The 16,864-nt window shown below is 44.9% G+C and overlaps 1 protein-coding gene across 1 annotated transcript; it reads left to right on the forward strand.

Moving 5' to 3' along the window:
* Positions 1-467: 467 nt before the first annotated feature.
* Positions 468-10,496, forward strand: LOC104530426 (metalloprotease TIKI1-like; the record flags this gene model as incomplete). Its single annotated transcript, XM_010175001.1, is given in 5 exon segments — positions 468-558; positions 1,573-1,578; positions 5,893-6,162; positions 10,305-10,353; positions 10,356-10,496. Coding segments are annotated over 5 exon segments (557 nt in total), but the record flags the coding sequence as incomplete, so codon positions are not given.
* Positions 10,497-16,864: the final 6,368 nt, after the last annotated feature.

A 16,864-nucleotide genomic window follows, 5' to 3' on the forward strand; every position in this document is an offset into this window, starting at 1 on the left:
ATACTTAATTATTTTAAAAATTGTTAATGATGATGACCTACATCTCAGATATTGCCTTTATGATGCCAAGGGATGTTAAAATTATGCACTCACTGTGGACAGATTCTGATCTGGTTTGCGCTGTCACCAGTTGTAGACAGTGCTGCTCCTGAACAGGTATCTCCCAGCTTCATTTCTTACTGCCCCAAGAAATCCACAGTGGCCTGATAATGCAACAACTTGTGGGATCAGAGCCATATCAATTTCATCTGCGTTTTAGAAAGACAGAATGTGGTAATTGCAGTGACCTTGTGAAAGTTCAGCAATCATTCATTAGAGATCCTGTGTTTCTGGTGCATACTGGTGGGAAGTGGTAAAGCACTACCTGCCCCGAGTGTAGCACACCTCTGTGATGAGGAATGACTTTGTTGTTCTCTCTCTTTTCCTGTGCTCCTTGAGTTCTGATGTCATTTTTCTCTTAACTGCAGGTCACTTCATGGGCAACAACACAGTGATTGATGTTTTGAGGAGAGAAGGGTATGAGGTAGAACACACTCCATCTGGACAAGCCATCAACAAGTAATGCATGCTTTTATCTAGCTGAGCAGCCATTGAGAGGGTGGGTTTGTAAACAAACATGAAGAGATAGTGGCAGCTGGAACTATACCTAACAGTGAGCTGGGCTCCCTTTCTCCTTCCCAGCAGTTTGCTTTTCTCTTCCATGAACCATTTTGGAAACAGGATTTTATTTGTTTTGGGTTTGTGTATTTGGTGTTTTGTTTGAGGGATTTTTTTGGTTGTTTTTTGTTTTGGTTTGGTTTTAATTAAATGAAAATATTTTTCCCCCTTTAAGTTTTTAACTTTTAAACTAACAGCCATCGAGTATGCATGCTTGGTTCACCAGATCCAGCTGCTGTCTCATACCACATAGGCTTCCAGGCTCCTTCCTCCACTGTACGTGTTTGACTGCCCTACCTTTTAACAATCCTCTCCTCTTACACTGCTATTTTTGATTCTTTCTGATGACTCCTCTCAGCCTGGAATCTGACTGCCCAGAGTCTACCCAGCCTCTTTGCAAGCTGTCCCCATGACTGATTATTTCATGTCCCCTGCTGTCTTCTGCATTTTTAAGCCAAGGTACTTGCTGTTCTGGTTCATCTTGCAGCTGTCCTTTGGGATACACCCTTAGTGCCTCTTTCCATCTCTCACTGGGTGCTTTTATCCATCTCCATGGTTTCAGTAACTACAGAATGTCAAGTAATCTCCTCCTCCACACTCTGCTGAGAATTGCATGTGCTCTTGACTCACCTCTTCCTAGACTTCTTGCCACCAGCTTAGGCTCTGCAATCTTTATCTCCTCCTTCTCCAGACTCTTGTCAAACATCTGCTCTTGTGTCTTAGATATCACCACTCTTCCTTATAGTCACTGCTAAAAGGCCACAGTGGAAAGAAATGTTTGTTCCCAATTATGGTACCGTTTCCCTTTTATCCTCTGTGCCAGGCATGCTGTCCCTCCCATCTCTGTTCCTCCTCCTCCACATTTCTGATATGGGGCTGTCAGGCAGGACGATCACCTTTTGTGCAGGGGCACAGTGGAGAGTCTTAGTCTTTGGCAGGGGCTCACAGATTTGGTGCAAAATAATAACGTGTTTTTCTCATACTCTGGTTGCTTCACCTTTCTTTGTACCACTTTTGCTGCCTTTTTCAGACCATAAGATTCAAACTCTGGCAGGTCATGGTTTTGCTATGATTCTTGACATGGACATACATCATTAACTCTACTTGCACTGAAACAAACCAAGCCAAGACTCATCCCCATGAGTACGTGAATGCCACCCCTCACCCTGTTGCCATCAATGGGCAGGTCTGACATGGAGGAGCCCCTGTGCTTAAGCTTAAGACTTAGTGATCCTGTAACACTTAAGTCATACTAGGCAATCCAGTGTCTCAGTGTTTACAGGGATAATAAAAAACTTTCCTGCACTGATATTTTTGGATTGTTTTTGTATTTTCCCCTAGAACATTCTTAGCTTATGTATTCCTAAAAATATCCATAGCAGCTTCTTAAAGCTTAAAGAGAGTTTAATATGTACTTGAAAATAAACAAAATCTGATACTGCTCTGTAGAGGTGTAGTTGTAAGGAAATCGAGGGCAGGCAACTGTGGAAAGGAGGGCTGGATCTTCACCCATCAGGAAGGGAGGTATCAATGATACCTAGGGTAGCTGGGCATCCCGTTCTCTGACCACATCATGGGAGTATGTTGTCCAGCCAGTGACTCTTGGGCTTTTGAAAGTCCTCAGTTGATAACAGTTTATAACCTCAGGTATTGGTTGCATCTCAAACCTTTCATTAGGACTACTGGACAGAACATCTTTCCTGGAGTCTGGATTTTAAAGCTGAGTGAAGAAGCTAAAGAAAATGGCACTTTAGTGTTTTCTTTGAGAAAAGGTTAACATTTCTGGATGACTTGGAAACAGATTTTAAAATATTAAACAAGTTTCAAGAAAAATGTGAATTCTGAAGGAGCATTTGTGGTGAGGGAAAGACCTGTGGCAAGAGTCCTGGAGGAAAGGTGATGGAGGGTTTCACTTGACTGCTATCCTGGGCTTGTTCTAGGAGCAAATGCCAGGGCAGTCTGTGTCAGTAGACCCAGTCCAGCCTACATCAATATGAAACCATATCCAGCTACTGTTCTAGATAGCAGTGCTGTGCACATTCCACACAGTACCCATGGACTATTTCACAGACAAAGTCAAGAGAGGAAAAAAATGGCAAGCCGCTGAACTGAGAGAGAGCATTCAAATGGCTGTTCTACTGTTGGATACAGTAGGGTATATTAGCTGAGTGGTCCTAAAACCAGAGGATGAGGAAGTCTGCAACTGTCTCCCTTCCCTGCAATACAGCATTGTGCTGTAGCAGCACAGTCTGCTGCTTCCTGAGCTAAACAGAAAGTCCCTGCTGAGGTATCTTGTAGATATCTGTCTGTAGGAACACAGAAAGGTGTGGAAGCATTATGCATGTTTTCCTGTAACACGCAAACTGCTGGGTGCAGTCACACAACTTCACCTGCAGACAGGGCTGCCTGAGGTGTCCTGCCCATCTGCAGGGGGAAGGGGATGAATGCCCATAGTGGAGTGGGAAGGCAGGAGAAGAGCCAGAGATTGCTCAGACAGATCTGATGCAGTAATTAGTTTCTTGAATTCTAACCAGTAAATTTAGGTATGTAAAACATTTAATATGTACAGATGGATTGGCAAAAGAGGTGCTCCAACCCCACAGCAGTGCAAAGGACAGTTTATAAATAGCACTCAAGTTCAGTCAAGCTCCTATTGTCTTGTTTTGGGCTTTAACTGTTTTTCCTGATTGTAGAATGCATATGTGTATTGTAAAATATTCATTACATAATCGTAGCTGTAATTAAGGTGCTTCCTTACTCCTCCCGTAGCTGCTGTGCTGGGAGAGGGAACTGGTCTTGGGGAGGAAGGACGTGCTTTTTCATCTATGTGCCTTTTCCTGTGGTTACTCAGTTGGTGCTTGGAAGATTTAGCTTCAGGAAGTGTTGCAAAGGAGGTTATGTATATGATTGTCTGTTGTTAGTAGTGTTCTGAGGCTGCAGGTCTCAGAATAAATGGCTGACCATGCAGGATGGAGGTCATCCTGGCTGTGCCTGTTGCAGTGCTGAGCTCCAGCATGGTATGGCCGTGAGTTTGGTGCGGGAGGCTGCAGACAGTAAGGCACTCTAATCTACAAGGAGGGGCTGGTACCCACTCTGTAACTTTCATAATTAAGGAACAGACACAGTGAAGAGAAAATGGGGAAAAGGAAACCATAAGCAGAGGATCTTCAGAGAGACCACATCAGGTTGCTGGACACAACTACAGGGAGTCACTCTGTAAGGCGGAGTTAAAGCATGGGTGATGTGAAGATACTGTGGAGGAGAGCCAAAGGGTTGTGACACTTCAGAAGTGATCAAGTGAGAGTGTGACAATCAGAAGGATTTTGAAAGAGATCAATAGCCCCAAGACCCAGTCTCTGTCACGTGAAGTTCACCATATGATCATTCTGTGGTTTTCCTTGCAGGGAATAAGAGCAAATTATCTTCATTTTCCATATACTCTCTTCCTCATTTTCCAGTCCACAGCTTCATTACTCCTTGTCCAGGATGGACCCTCTTTATTCTCCAACAGAGATATGTACCCACTAGCTTGAAAACTACAACCATGCTGAAACATGTTTTCTTCTGGACCTCCTCCATTTGAAGACGTTGCAAGGCAGAAAGGAAACAAGCTATAGGTTCTGTGGAAGTTTCACCAATTGAAGCCAAGTTTCTGCACAGTGGTCTGTGGTCTTCTGTTACTTTTCTGAATTTTGGCCCAAGCCAGTCTCAATTTTGTCTTGGTACAGAAGATTGCTGCATCTCTTCTCTTTATGAAGCAGCCATAAAGATCAATCAGATATTTGTGTCATGTTCTGTGTATCCACAGACTGGATTGACTTTGTGAGTGTGTCCAAGATGCTCATGAACAAGTGAAGAGGGGGCATTGCTTTGTTTCAAAAAAGGAGAAGTGTGGGCCAGCAAAGCCATGAGTGGATAGGAGACTGCAGACTACCTGCCTTGGAGTATAGATGATGTTGCTTGCTTTAAGTAAAATGAAACAGTTTGAGTAATCAGGGTGGAGCTGATTGTTTGTTTCTTCAGTATATCACCTTCACACAAAGCTGAGTAAACATAGCCCTTAGAGCTTTTTCTGGGGGCTTGGCTGAGTGGTCCTTTGGGCTTCCAAGATTTGCCTTGTGAGAGAGTTCGTGTATGCTCGTAGTCTCACTGCAGTATCTCATTTGGTGGAGCTGCTTTGAAATTCCAGATAGTGCTGCAGGCATAACACAGGATCTGTGCAGCCGGAAGGCTGAAGGCCTGACTCCTACTCCCTCATTACATGCTATAAATGTGTGCAAAGCTCACTTCTGCGGTATGGAAGAGCTGTGATTTCTTAGCCACCTCCTCTCCATACTTGTTTGATACAAGCCTTTAAAACCACCATTTCAGGCTCTTCCGTGTGCTTATCTGAGTGTCAAGACAGTTTGCAGATCAGCACGGAGACAGTAAAGGCTTACACTAGAAGTCAGTGTCACAGTAGTGAGTTGAGCTCTGGCCTCTTGTGTGTCAAACATGTCCCCTGACCTGATGTTTTATAAAGGCTGTGCATTCACTGCTCAGTACCATTCTGGCTTCATGAAAGAGAAAATGAGATTATGGTGAACTTTGCACTGCCACAGCTAGTCTCCTTCCAGTTACTGCCGCATAGATGGCCCAAAGGATTGCATAATGGTATATCGAGCCATTCTCTTCAAAGACAGTAATTTGCAAGACACGTTTCTGCAGCCATGACCACAGTCACTCCTGAGTGACTAGCTCATTACTTACCTTCTTCGCCAGTGAGAGTTGTTGATCTAGGACTGGCTCCTTGAGCTAGTGTGCCTTAGTCACCCTTTTCCTGCCCCTTCCCCCTGCTCCTCAAGGTAGTTGGCTCTGGGCAACCGTTGCTGAAAGGAATAATCTGGCCTGTGTTCTGTGGTATGTCAGACCCTCTCTGACTTTGGGGGTGATTCCCTTTTGCCTCTCTCTAGATACACAAAGTTATACCAAAGAGTTATTCCATCCTGAGCCAGACTGCATTCTTTCCTTAGTTCCAGATTATCTCTTTTCCAAAGCTTTTTTCATTTAAGAGAACTATTTTCATCAGAATATTGACTTAGGGAAGAGGGGGCAGGAATACAAGGCACAGAAATAAGCATCCAGCCAATATGTCAGGAAGAAACACCTGTTTTATATGTGCCTTGGTGGTATTTGTACCAGTATTCTGTCTCAAAGCCCTTTCAGATATTACGTGTTCCCTCCTTCTTCCAACAGAAAACCCCGCAAAACCTTGTTGACCTTTTCATCGTCATCACCGGCACACAGACCCTATGTCACATCCCAGGAGCTCCCACTGCTGTTGCACCGCCAGAAGGAGGAAGAGGAAGAGGAGGAGGAAGAGCTTCTGCCTCACCTGCTGCTCCCTGACGGCATTGATATGTTGGAGAAGGTAGACAGGAAGTACAAAAAGAAGAAGAAGAAAAAGCAGCAGAAGAAGCAAAGACTTCGACAGTTTAACGACCTCTGGGTTCGACTTGAAGAAAGGTAGCTAACGGCTGGGGAGGGAGAAGGGTTTGTCCTGCAAACTGCTCCTTAATTTAGACTGATTAATCCAGTACACCAAACTTGGGCAGTGACTAAATGCATGCTGAGGGCAGGATCTGACCTTCTCCCTCACCGTGATTCTTACTGAAACATTTGCTCAAGGCTGCTTGTACTTTTAGTGACAAAATAACTTCTTCCGCATGGTTAAGTTTGTGTCAAATTAGGCATAATACAAGTGGAAGCCTTGTCTAGACCATTTTGGATTTGAAGAACTATGTGCATATGGTAGTCCTCTTTATCACAGAAGGCTGGATATAGTGGTAGATGGTACAGACCAAAGCCTTGGACCTTTATCCAAGAGCTGCTGCCTTTGTGGAAACTGTCATATCTGGCTTATGTGCTCCTTGTATTTGGACAGTATTTGTACAGTATTTCCAGTCTCTCTATCCTTCCAGTCTTAAAAAGCATGTAAGCCCCATGGCATTACTGCAGATCTGGAAAGGGGGATTACAGACTAATGGATGATGGAGTTAATATAAAAAATTGAGTATGTTGTGGGGCAAAGGTTCACCCATACCCCCTAGTTTTCACCCAAAAGAGCTTACTCGCCTGCTATAACTACAGCAGCCTGCAGAAAAAGTCAGCTCCTTCCTCACTAGCTATACTTAGGCCTATGTCTGGTTGTGTAGCTTAATGTTTCCCTTCTGTCAGGTAACACACAGACCTGAGTCTACTCTGTTTTGTACTTTTTGTCTCTGTTTGTATCTCTGTTGTATTCAGGTTGAAATAACCTAGGATTTTTTTGTGGTACTGCAAATAACTAGACAATTCAGATGATGGAGAAAAGCTAGCAGTTCTTGAAATGATGCCTCTGATTTCTTATTTCCCCCTGAAGAATATTTATTCCTGCTCTCCAAGGTACTGAGTATATCAGGGTTCTCCTATCCCTCTCCTATCATGTCCCTGAGTTCCCAGCTGTACCACTGCTTTGAGTAATACATTGCTCAGGCTGGCTGCAGGCAGGTGCAGCAGCTGTTGTTCTGCTCCAGGGATTCAGCCATTGTCAGACCTTTTAGACCAGACTCCTTCTCCTCTTTTCTTGAGTAGTTTTATGCTCCCTCTCTGCTCTTCCTACTTGAGTGTATTTTGGAGGGAAAGGGAGCTAAACGTACATGAAGGTTTGCATGTCCACTGACATGCCCACTGACAGACCTACACACAGTTCAAGATTCACCACTACAACAAATCCTTATATTGATCACATTTGATTTTGTATTTTAGTATATCATTTATTTTCTATTAATATAATTGATACTAGCTGTTTGTGAATGGGTTTTTGGAGCTTCTGTTGACTGTTTAGTTGAAATGCTAAAGAACGATCTGGAGTCTTTACGATCTCAAGCTCCTACCCTGCATGCACACTGACATAGTCAGTTTTTCACATGCAGTTGTTCCCATGAAGCTCAGGGAAGTCAGTGGGTACCCTGATGTGAGATATGTATGTACTTCACAGAATCACAGAATTACAGAATGCTCGGGATTGGAAGGGACCTGGAAAGATCATCTAGTCCAATTCAGAGCAGGAACCTAAATGAGATCACACAGAAAGGTGTCCGGGCAGCTTTTGAATGTCTCCAGAGAAGGAGACTCCACAACCTCCCTGGGCAGCCTGTTCCAGTGCTCCATCACCCTCACTGTAAAGAAGTTTCTTCTCAAGTTTCAGTGGAACCTCCTGTGTTCCAGCTTACACCCATTGCCCCTTGTCCTACCACTGGTTGTCACCGAGAAGAGCCTGGATCCACCCTCATGACGCTCACCCTTAACATATTTATAAACATTAATGTCACCCCTCAGTCTCGTCCAAGCTAAAGAGCCCCAGCTCCCTCAGCCTTTCCTCAGAAGGGAGATGCTCCACTCCCTTAATCATCTTGGTGGCTCTGTGCTGGACTCTCTCAAGCAGTTCCCTGACTTGCAGCATCAGCACCTTCAGAAGAAGAGGGAAGATGGGAGGATGTGCTACTGTGACTAAGTTGGAGGTATATCAGTGCAACACACTGGACTGCAAGTATTGCAAGGCAATAGTGAGGTAAAAGCAAAGCTCATGATGACAGCTGAGGAAACCCGTGCATAAACAGGGAAGCAGCAAATGCCTCCTTTCCTTTTCTTGTTCTGTAATGTTTCCTTTCTTCTCCTAATTAAGTCATCCTTTATGCTAGAACCTTGCCCAGGTGCTAGGTGACAAATTCTTTTTAGAGGTGAGTCCTCAGCAGCAGAGAGCTTGGACATCTGGAGATGGAGCTTTTGCATGACTACTGGGAAAGACAAGAGATGCCCGGGACATTGCAGTGCCCTTACTGCAGAGGGAAAGCCGCGAGTGTCTGAGAGGCAGCCGCCACTCACACACAGACCCCACCCATGCTCGGGGTTTGGCCACTCACACACAGACCCCACCCGTGCTCGGGGTTTGGTCTTTGTAAAGCAGGGCAATGCCCAGCCTCTGTGGCCCGACACCGCGTGTGGGAGCGGCCGGTGCCGCCGCGGGCTGTCCGGGCAGCGTGGGCTGAGCCGACGGCCCCACCTGCTGGCACAGCCGCCATGTGTCCCCACGGAAACCCACCCCTCGGGGCTGCAGCTCATGCATGTGCAGCGCCCGGCTCACTGGGAGTCTCAGCCCCCGCCGGGGTGCGCAGGCACAGGTGAAGCTGTCAGGTTTCTTATGCGTGGGCCATTCACAGCTTTCCTCCTGTCAGCCTGGAAATGTGAAAGGTGCAGCTCAAGCAATTGAATACAGTCATGTAGCAGGCTTGGCAGGATTGCTTTGGTTCGTGCTCCTGTATGCATCACCTGTATTTCTTTAATGTGCTGCCAGCTGGCTTCTCTCCAGTTACTGTTCAAACCTTCTGTGGAGTCCTTTGGGTATGGAAGGGTCAGTGTTCTTAAAAAGGATACTGATTGCCTTCAGTTTCCCAAAGCATTTTTTGCCTAATGCAGCTGACCAAAATAAGGTGAGAATGGTGCACAGCAGCTGGGGAGTGAATGCAGGAGAAATTATTCTGCTTTTGTATTTGGCAGGTAGACTTGCTTTTAATTTTGCCCAAATTTATCTTCTGGTTCCATACAGCTCCATGAGGCCCAGGGGTGTATGTCAGCCTTACAGCTGTGGGGTCAAGTATGGCTTTCAATCCGCTGCTGAAGAGAACAACACCTGTGCAGTATCTGACCCTTCTGACTCTCAACCTGCCATGCAGTGGGAGCTCCTCCAATTCAGGACACTTGGTGTTAGCAACCTGGAGCATACAAATTTTTATCCTCCGTGACATGTTGCCATAATGGGAGTTAAGCATCATTTAGGATCTAACTCACTGTAACTCTTGTTCATCACCACCTCAGAGTCCTCGCTGCCACTGGGAGATACTCTGGGACGTGCTGATATTTTGCCAGTGACTCTAGGATGCGTTTCTGGAAGTGACTTTTCCTCTCCTTAAAGCATGTCACATAAACCTTTTGTAATTCCTGACCTGGGTAAGGGAACATGCAGTACAGGAATAAGGTTGGTCCACACCAAGATGCACATACAGAAGCATGTCTGGGGAAGATGGATTCAGCTGAAAGCAGGTGCCTCACTTCTGCTATGCTCAGCAAGTGTTGCAGTGACACTCCACTGCAGTACACCTTGTTTTGTTCTTTTTATGTATTTTATTTCTGTTTAGCTGAAAGACTGGCTGGTGGGCACTGGGAGTACGGTCGTCTTACCCACCTCACTGAGTGCGTGGGAGCAGTGGCCATGCTGGCTGCGTAGACCTGAGTACAGGGCTAGATGTTTCATTCCTGTCTCCACCCTCCTCAATCTCTTTCCTGTTGCCTCTCAAGACTGCTTTGCAGTTCAGCTGGGCAGTGCTCTCATCCACCTGGGGTGGCGTGGGAGCTGCCCACACCTGCGAGGAAGGGACAAGACAGTACTGTGCTGTTAGGAGACGCAGTCCTTTGGTGAGCGTGGCATCAGTATGAGAGACTATCCCCAGGAGCCCCGAAGACTGACAGTGGGGCACAGAGGCTGACCACCTCCTGCTCTGTGGGCATTGGGCAGTTCTGGGCTGGGGCTGGGGCTGGGTCTGGACTGACGTTCTTTTCTTGCCTTGCAGTGCTACCGACCCTCCTCCCCGGATCCGCATCATTAATGGCTAAATCACAGTCGAACCCCAGTCGAACCCCAGCCCCGAGGCCACAGACGGTCTAGTCACACCCATGGAGACACCGGCAGCGCTCACCAGCTTTCCCAGTCTCTCTTCCTCTTGCTACTGACTTTGACTTTGCATATGATAAGGCTGCACTGAAACACAGGGGGAGCCAAGCTGCAAGACTCTTGCCTTAAAAAGCAAAAAAACTTCTGTGAAAAATCAAAAATAGAAGACTCCTGAGTGGCACACCTGTTCTTTGGGGTGTTCTTAAACTGCCTCCTTTTCATGAATCTGGATCATTAACACTATTAACTGGTTTGGCCTACCCAATACAGGAGAAGATATTTTAATGAAAGTGTTATTTATCCTTCTCTTGCAGAAGAATGATTTCATGTTATCCCATAATGCTTTGGGAAAATTCTAATGTCACTGTAACATAGCTGTTGCTTAGCTGTATGAGCCCAACTAAATTACATTTTTTTCACCCTCAGTGCCTTGTAAGATGATTTACACAGCACTAACTTGTTTATTAGAACACAATGTTTTTGTTATATGAGTACAGCTGGGAAAGAGAGGTTGCTATTTCATGGCTTTACAGGTAATGCTTTTCATTCTTGCTTGTTAGAGTTCCAGATTACATATAAAGGTTCATCACAACACCTTCTACAATAGAATAAAGCAGTAAAGACCTGTGAACAGAATGTTTCTGCCGTCTGCTTGGTGCTGTTGTAAGATAGGTACACCTGAACCTCCAATGCCAGACAAGTTTCCTAAGCACAAACTAATGTATATTTAAGGAAAAAAAAAAAAATGGGGAGCTTCACAATCATACTGTTGGACACTTCCAAAATAAGAAGTTCTCAAAAGGTGATTTGAGAGGCCTGGATGCAGGTTTTCCCTCTCTTTCTACATCACGAATATATTGTTATTTTATAGTTGGATTCACTTTTGGGGAGAAAGGGCTTTCTTTTCTTTTCTGCACAGTTAAACTACATTCTAGGAAATTCTTGCAAGTTTTCTACAGATTTCAATGGAAATTCTCAGACTTTCTGTTTGAAGTCCTTCACTGTCTACTTAAAAGTGACATGGTGTTGACTATTGGATGTAGGAAGCTTGGAATTGGTAATGTATGGTTTTCTGTGTTTGTACAGGAATCCTTTTGTTGTCATACTGACTGATTTTGACACACATATTCCTCCCTCCTCTTAGGAGGGTTTCGTTGCCTGGGAAAGTCTCATAAGATCATCCATGGGAGGGCTTGGTGCCAATGTGTGGAGCCTGATACCTTGAAACCACAGCAGACCTGCCCCAGTGAGAGAACAAACCCTCAGGTTTCCCTTCCTATGCATGTACGTGTGCTTTGCTACCTTTTTCATTGCCTATAAAAAGTACCTCCTTTTTTCATCCTTCTACTGCACGTTGGAGGGGCAAATGGTGCCAGTTTTCCTAAGAGGGTTTTAATTTCTTGATCTCAAATTTCAGTTCCCCTTCAGAAGGACTGAACTTGAACGAAGCCTCTGTTTACTGAGGAAAACAGAGAAGGGAGAGGCTAAATATTGCAGTTTGTACAGCACTGTGTGGAACGAAATGTATCTGGGCTGGGGTAGCAGACGGCACTATCTTATTGTGTATTCCTTATAGGGAATACTACAACATGTTAGGGTCCCAAATGCATTCTGACTTCCTTTACTTTACCCAGCCTGGCTGGTGACTTGCTGTTGCCTTGTCTCTCTCTCTGGCTGGTCTTCCACTGGTGTAAATTGTCATAGATGTGGTCAGTCCAGAGCTATTTTCCATGGCCTGAATGTAACCTGACAGGAGCAGATCAGATGGAGGATAGTTTAGTTACAAAGATGCACTGCAGGCCTGACAAAGTGAGCACATACTTGTGTATTTACCAGTGCATCTGAGGGGGCCATCAAAAACATTATGTCAAAGTGTGTTCTGCCACTTGCTAGCCTATGTGTTGATCTTTTTTCTCCTCCCCCTCTCCTCTGTCCCTGAGAAGTACACGATGAAATGCGGCACAAGCCCAGAGGGCTCTGGAAGCACTGGGAGAAGGGGCTGAGGCAGAGCTTCGGTTTCTTTTCTCCATTACAAGTCAAGCACTGCTGTGTAAAACAGCCCCAGGCTGACTTTCCTCTTTGTTCCCTCCTCCATGGTTGCACCTGAGCTTCGCCTCTGTGAGGGGAGCTGAGTCAAGTGAAACAGCCACCAACATTTTTCTTAGGTTGCCATGAGGGAAGAGTGATTACAAAACACTCAGGAATAACGGAGACCTAAAGTAGCACTATGGATAATTAAATTCTGGTGGTGTAACTCATTTTGTAGCCTGTTTCCAAATGCCTGACTGTGTCAGGAAAACAGAGATGTCCTTAAACTGTGATGGATTGTATGCCTACAGAGGCTACATTCTGGAAGTCTTTCTGCAAAGTAATCAAATTCTTTCGAGGTATTTTTGAGGATCTCATGGGCTTGGCTTGATACCTGTGAACTAAACTGGTGGTTCCTACCCCTCACTTTTTTTCCAGACCTGTCACTGGCCGTGGGACACTGAAGTCTTGAAACTGTGTCTGGTACGGAGAGCAGAGCCTTACCCCAGCTGCTCATGCTACTCAGTGTTTACAGTGACCACTGGGGAGTGCTAGGTTTGGGTCCAATTGTTTCTCCCTAGTTTCAGAACAAGAAAGGTTTGCCAGAGTTGTATCAGCCCAGGAAGCCATACTAATGGCCAGCGTCTGCTGGTAGATACCACCTTCTTTAGCCCATAATGCATCAGGAAAGCAAGCATTCCCATCATGTGCCTGGAAGACTCCCTCTCTCTGTCCCTTCCAATCAGCTGAGGTAGCTTTTGTTGTCTTGCAATTGAGATTCAGTCAGGCTTGTGATGAGTAGCAGACCTGATCCAGAAATCACTGTGAAGGTGCAGGTACTTCTTTCTTCAGTGCAGAGGCTGAAATCTCTCATTGTCTCCTGAGCTGGGTGCCTCCATGTTCTCTAAGTGATATAACAAAGCATTCCTTGTTATATCTGAACATCCTGCTCTCCCTTTTCCAGTCTCTTTCCTGTGTACTTCCTGGTTGGCCTGTGCATTTTGCTGTTCCCATCCCTGCTTAAATTGTTTTCATAAAGCATATCTCCAATGTTCTCTGTGAACAGATCTGTTTTGAGATTATTTGGTCTCTTGTCATGTGTTCCTTGTGGTCAAAATTTCCCTTTCTCTGTTGGGAGGCTGATATTTCCAAAGTTATTAGCAGAAATTAAAAACCTACCCACTTCAAAATGTACTGGTTTGGTAATATAATTCCACACACCCCCTGGATTAAATTGTAATGTTGGAGAATATGGGTTGTAACCATCACTGTTATTCAGCAGTGTATTGTGAATTGTTGTGACTATGCTGCTTGACTATGCTTCGCTAATGGACATATATGGCATGTGTTATGACATATATGTTTTTTATTTATTTTAAAACTTCACTTTAATGTATATTGCTAGGAAAAAAGGCAAACATCCTCTTTGGGAAAAGGGCTTGCTCATAAATTCCTGTTTTCCTGAGACAGTCAGCACTTGCACTGTATTTCTACTTGCTGATCAAATGGACCAGGCGTTAGGCAACATTTATCTTGAACTTCACTGACCTTTCAACAGCTACCTCCTGCAATTTCACAGCTTTCCTTCTGCTGCTGGTTGCTTTTAACACATTGAAGATTCATTTTCTGATACGATATTTGGTTAGCGACTGGGATTTCTTGCAAAGCATTGCAGGAGGCGTGACTTTGCTCAATGTGCTTTCATACACAGTTGTGTGCTCTTCCTGACACAGCTTTTCTGTGAACTATGAATTCCCCTTAGTGAGCTGGGGATGCAGTGCTGGTTTACTTGAAAACCTTTTCAGATTAGGATGTGAAAAATAAAATTACTGAAAGAAAAAAAAATACTGATCTTCAGATACAGTCTAAAAATATACACATCTCTCCTAAGTGATAATTATAACAATGTGAGAGGGGATGCATAAACTGTACGGATTACCTCACTCTAACATCTGACATGCCTTAAGGACCTTGCTTGGTTTTGTTATTTTAAAGGTGCAGTAGCATAGAAGAGCACAGAGTAATGCAAAAAACATTGTTCAGTGTTTCACATTTCTTTCCTTTCACTTGAAACTTTTGAAAGGGGGTGGTTTTTCTGTTCTTAACCATTCATATAGCAAAATAACACTTCCAAAACAGATTAGAGGGAAAAAAGTGAAGGGATCACTGAAGGTAGGTAAAGAAATATAAATGAAGAAATCTAGGTATTTTGTTTCTTTTTTTCCCTATGCTCCTTTTGTACCCTCTGCACAAAGCTTCAGAAGAAAATATGGTGCTCTTCAACTGGGGAGAAAAGAGCCAGGTGGTGAAATAGCAGAGCCCTCTCTTCAAACACCAGGGTAGTCTTGTGGCTGGTCTTCTATTCTCTTCTCAGTAGAGTTGAAGCTGCAATTACTCCATAAGGAGGATAACAAGCTGGTATAATTCAGTGGGTTGTAGTGGCCCCTTATGATCAGCTGTTTAAAACACTGTGACACAGTCAGTGTGTAGAAATCAGGCTGAAATCTATTACGCAACCAAGGAGTGTGCTTTAGAAGTTGTATTTCTCCAGTGTCATCTTGTCTAGAAAATGTGACCAAAATGCATCATTTACGCTTCATCACAAAAAATAAAATCTAAGACATGAAAATTAATAAAAGCAAAGGTAATCTTTATCCATGGTGAAACTGATTACAGTTTTCTAGACTGCTATCCTGCGACCACCAGTGAATGCACGTGAGGGTTATTCAGGTCAGGTCTCATGCTGAAATTAATATACCCTTCAAGATCACAGTTGTGTTATGGTGTATGTTTGTCTTTAGGAGAAGACTGTATGTATCAGTAAAGGCTGGAAAAAGTCTCTGTCACAATATATGAACACTCCTGCCTGCAAGCAGGCCACAGCTAGACTGAGTGGGTTAAATGGAATAAAATTAGAAGCACAGTGTTGCTGAGCGTTTCCTGTTACCATCTGATACAAATGAAACAATCCCACTATTGGAACAAATCCGATCTCTAGAAGCAAGGTCAGGCTTCTCTGGAAGCTGTAGTTCCCAGATACAGGGAGGAATCACAAAAGGCCGAAGCTCAGCTGGAATTGAAACTGGACAGTTTTCTGTCAAACAAAAAAAGACTTTTTGAAGTATGCTAATAGCAAGGGGAGGTCTAAGGAAAGTATCAGACTGATACTTGGTGAAGATGGTCACCTGACAAACAGCAGTGAAGAAAAGACAGAGGCTTTTAATGCTTTTGTTTTGCCACAGTCTTCAGTATTAATGATAGACCTTGGGCTGCCTTGCCCTGTGACTTGGAAAACCATGGCTGCAGGAGCCATGACTTTCTATTTGTGGACACTGAAATTGTAATGGAGCAATTTTATCAGCTGAATGTTCCTAAGTCTGTGGGGCCTGATGGGATTCATCCCAGAGTCCTGAAGGAGACTCCTGAAGTGGATGTCATGGCAGGACCTCAATCATCTAGCAAAGGTCTTGGGAGTCTGGGAAGGTCCCTGCTGACTCCAAGCTGGCCAACCTTATTCCAGTTTACCACAAGGGCCTGAGGGAAGACACAGGAAATGACAGAACTCCTCGTCTACTTCAGTTTCTGTAAAAGTTACTGAGAGGATCGTCCTGGGTGCTATTGAAAGGCATTTCAAGGAGAATGCAGTCATCAAGCACAGTCAGCACAGGTTCATGAAGGGAAAGTCCTGTCAGAGTCATTTGATATACTTCTATACTAAGGTTGCCTGCCTAGTGGATGATGGGAAAGCAGAGGATGGGGTTGTTCTGTATTTTAGTAAGGCTTTTGAGACTGTCCCTCACAGTATCCTTCTGGACAAGTTGTCCAACTGTGAGATAAGCAGGTAAGCAGTGCTCTGGGTGAAGAACTGGCTGAACAGCAGGATTCCAAGGGTTGTAGTGAATGGGACTACGTCTGGCTGGCAGCCAGTAACCGGCAGCGTTCCTCGGGGCTCAATTCTAGGGCCAGTTCTGCTCAACATTATTATCCATGATCTGGATGCAGGAGTAGAATGCATCGTTAGGAAGTTTGCAGATGCTGCTAAACTAGGAGGTGCTGTTTACTCTCTCAAAGCACAAGAGACCTTGCAGAGTGTTCAGGATTGCTTCAGGCTAGATATTACGAAACATTTATTTTAAAACAGGAGAAAACCCGCCAGAGCTAGCCGAATGCTGCCTGTGACCCGCTGTGGGAGGAAGCAGGGGAGCCCAGAGGGCTGGCCAGCAGTGCTGAGCTGTGGGGAGAGCCTGTGGGCTTGGTCCTGCAGCGTCCCGGGGAGGCACGAGCTGTTTCTGAGCGAACCCTCTTGCCATATGTGCACGGAGACGTCTGCCCTGGCCAGAGCGACCTGACGGGGCCCTGGGAAGACACGGCCCAGGCCTCGGTGACTGGTGGGAAACACCGATGCTGAGCACAAGACAAGAGATGGGGGAT

This window comes from Antrostomus carolinensis, unplaced genomic scaffold (genome assembly GCF_000700745.2).
Source record: "Antrostomus carolinensis isolate BGI_N321 unplaced genomic scaffold, ASM70074v2 scaffold27349, whole genome shotgun sequence".
In the NCBI taxonomy this organism is placed as follows: domain Eukaryota; kingdom Metazoa; phylum Chordata; class Aves; order Caprimulgiformes; family Caprimulgidae; genus Antrostomus; species Antrostomus carolinensis.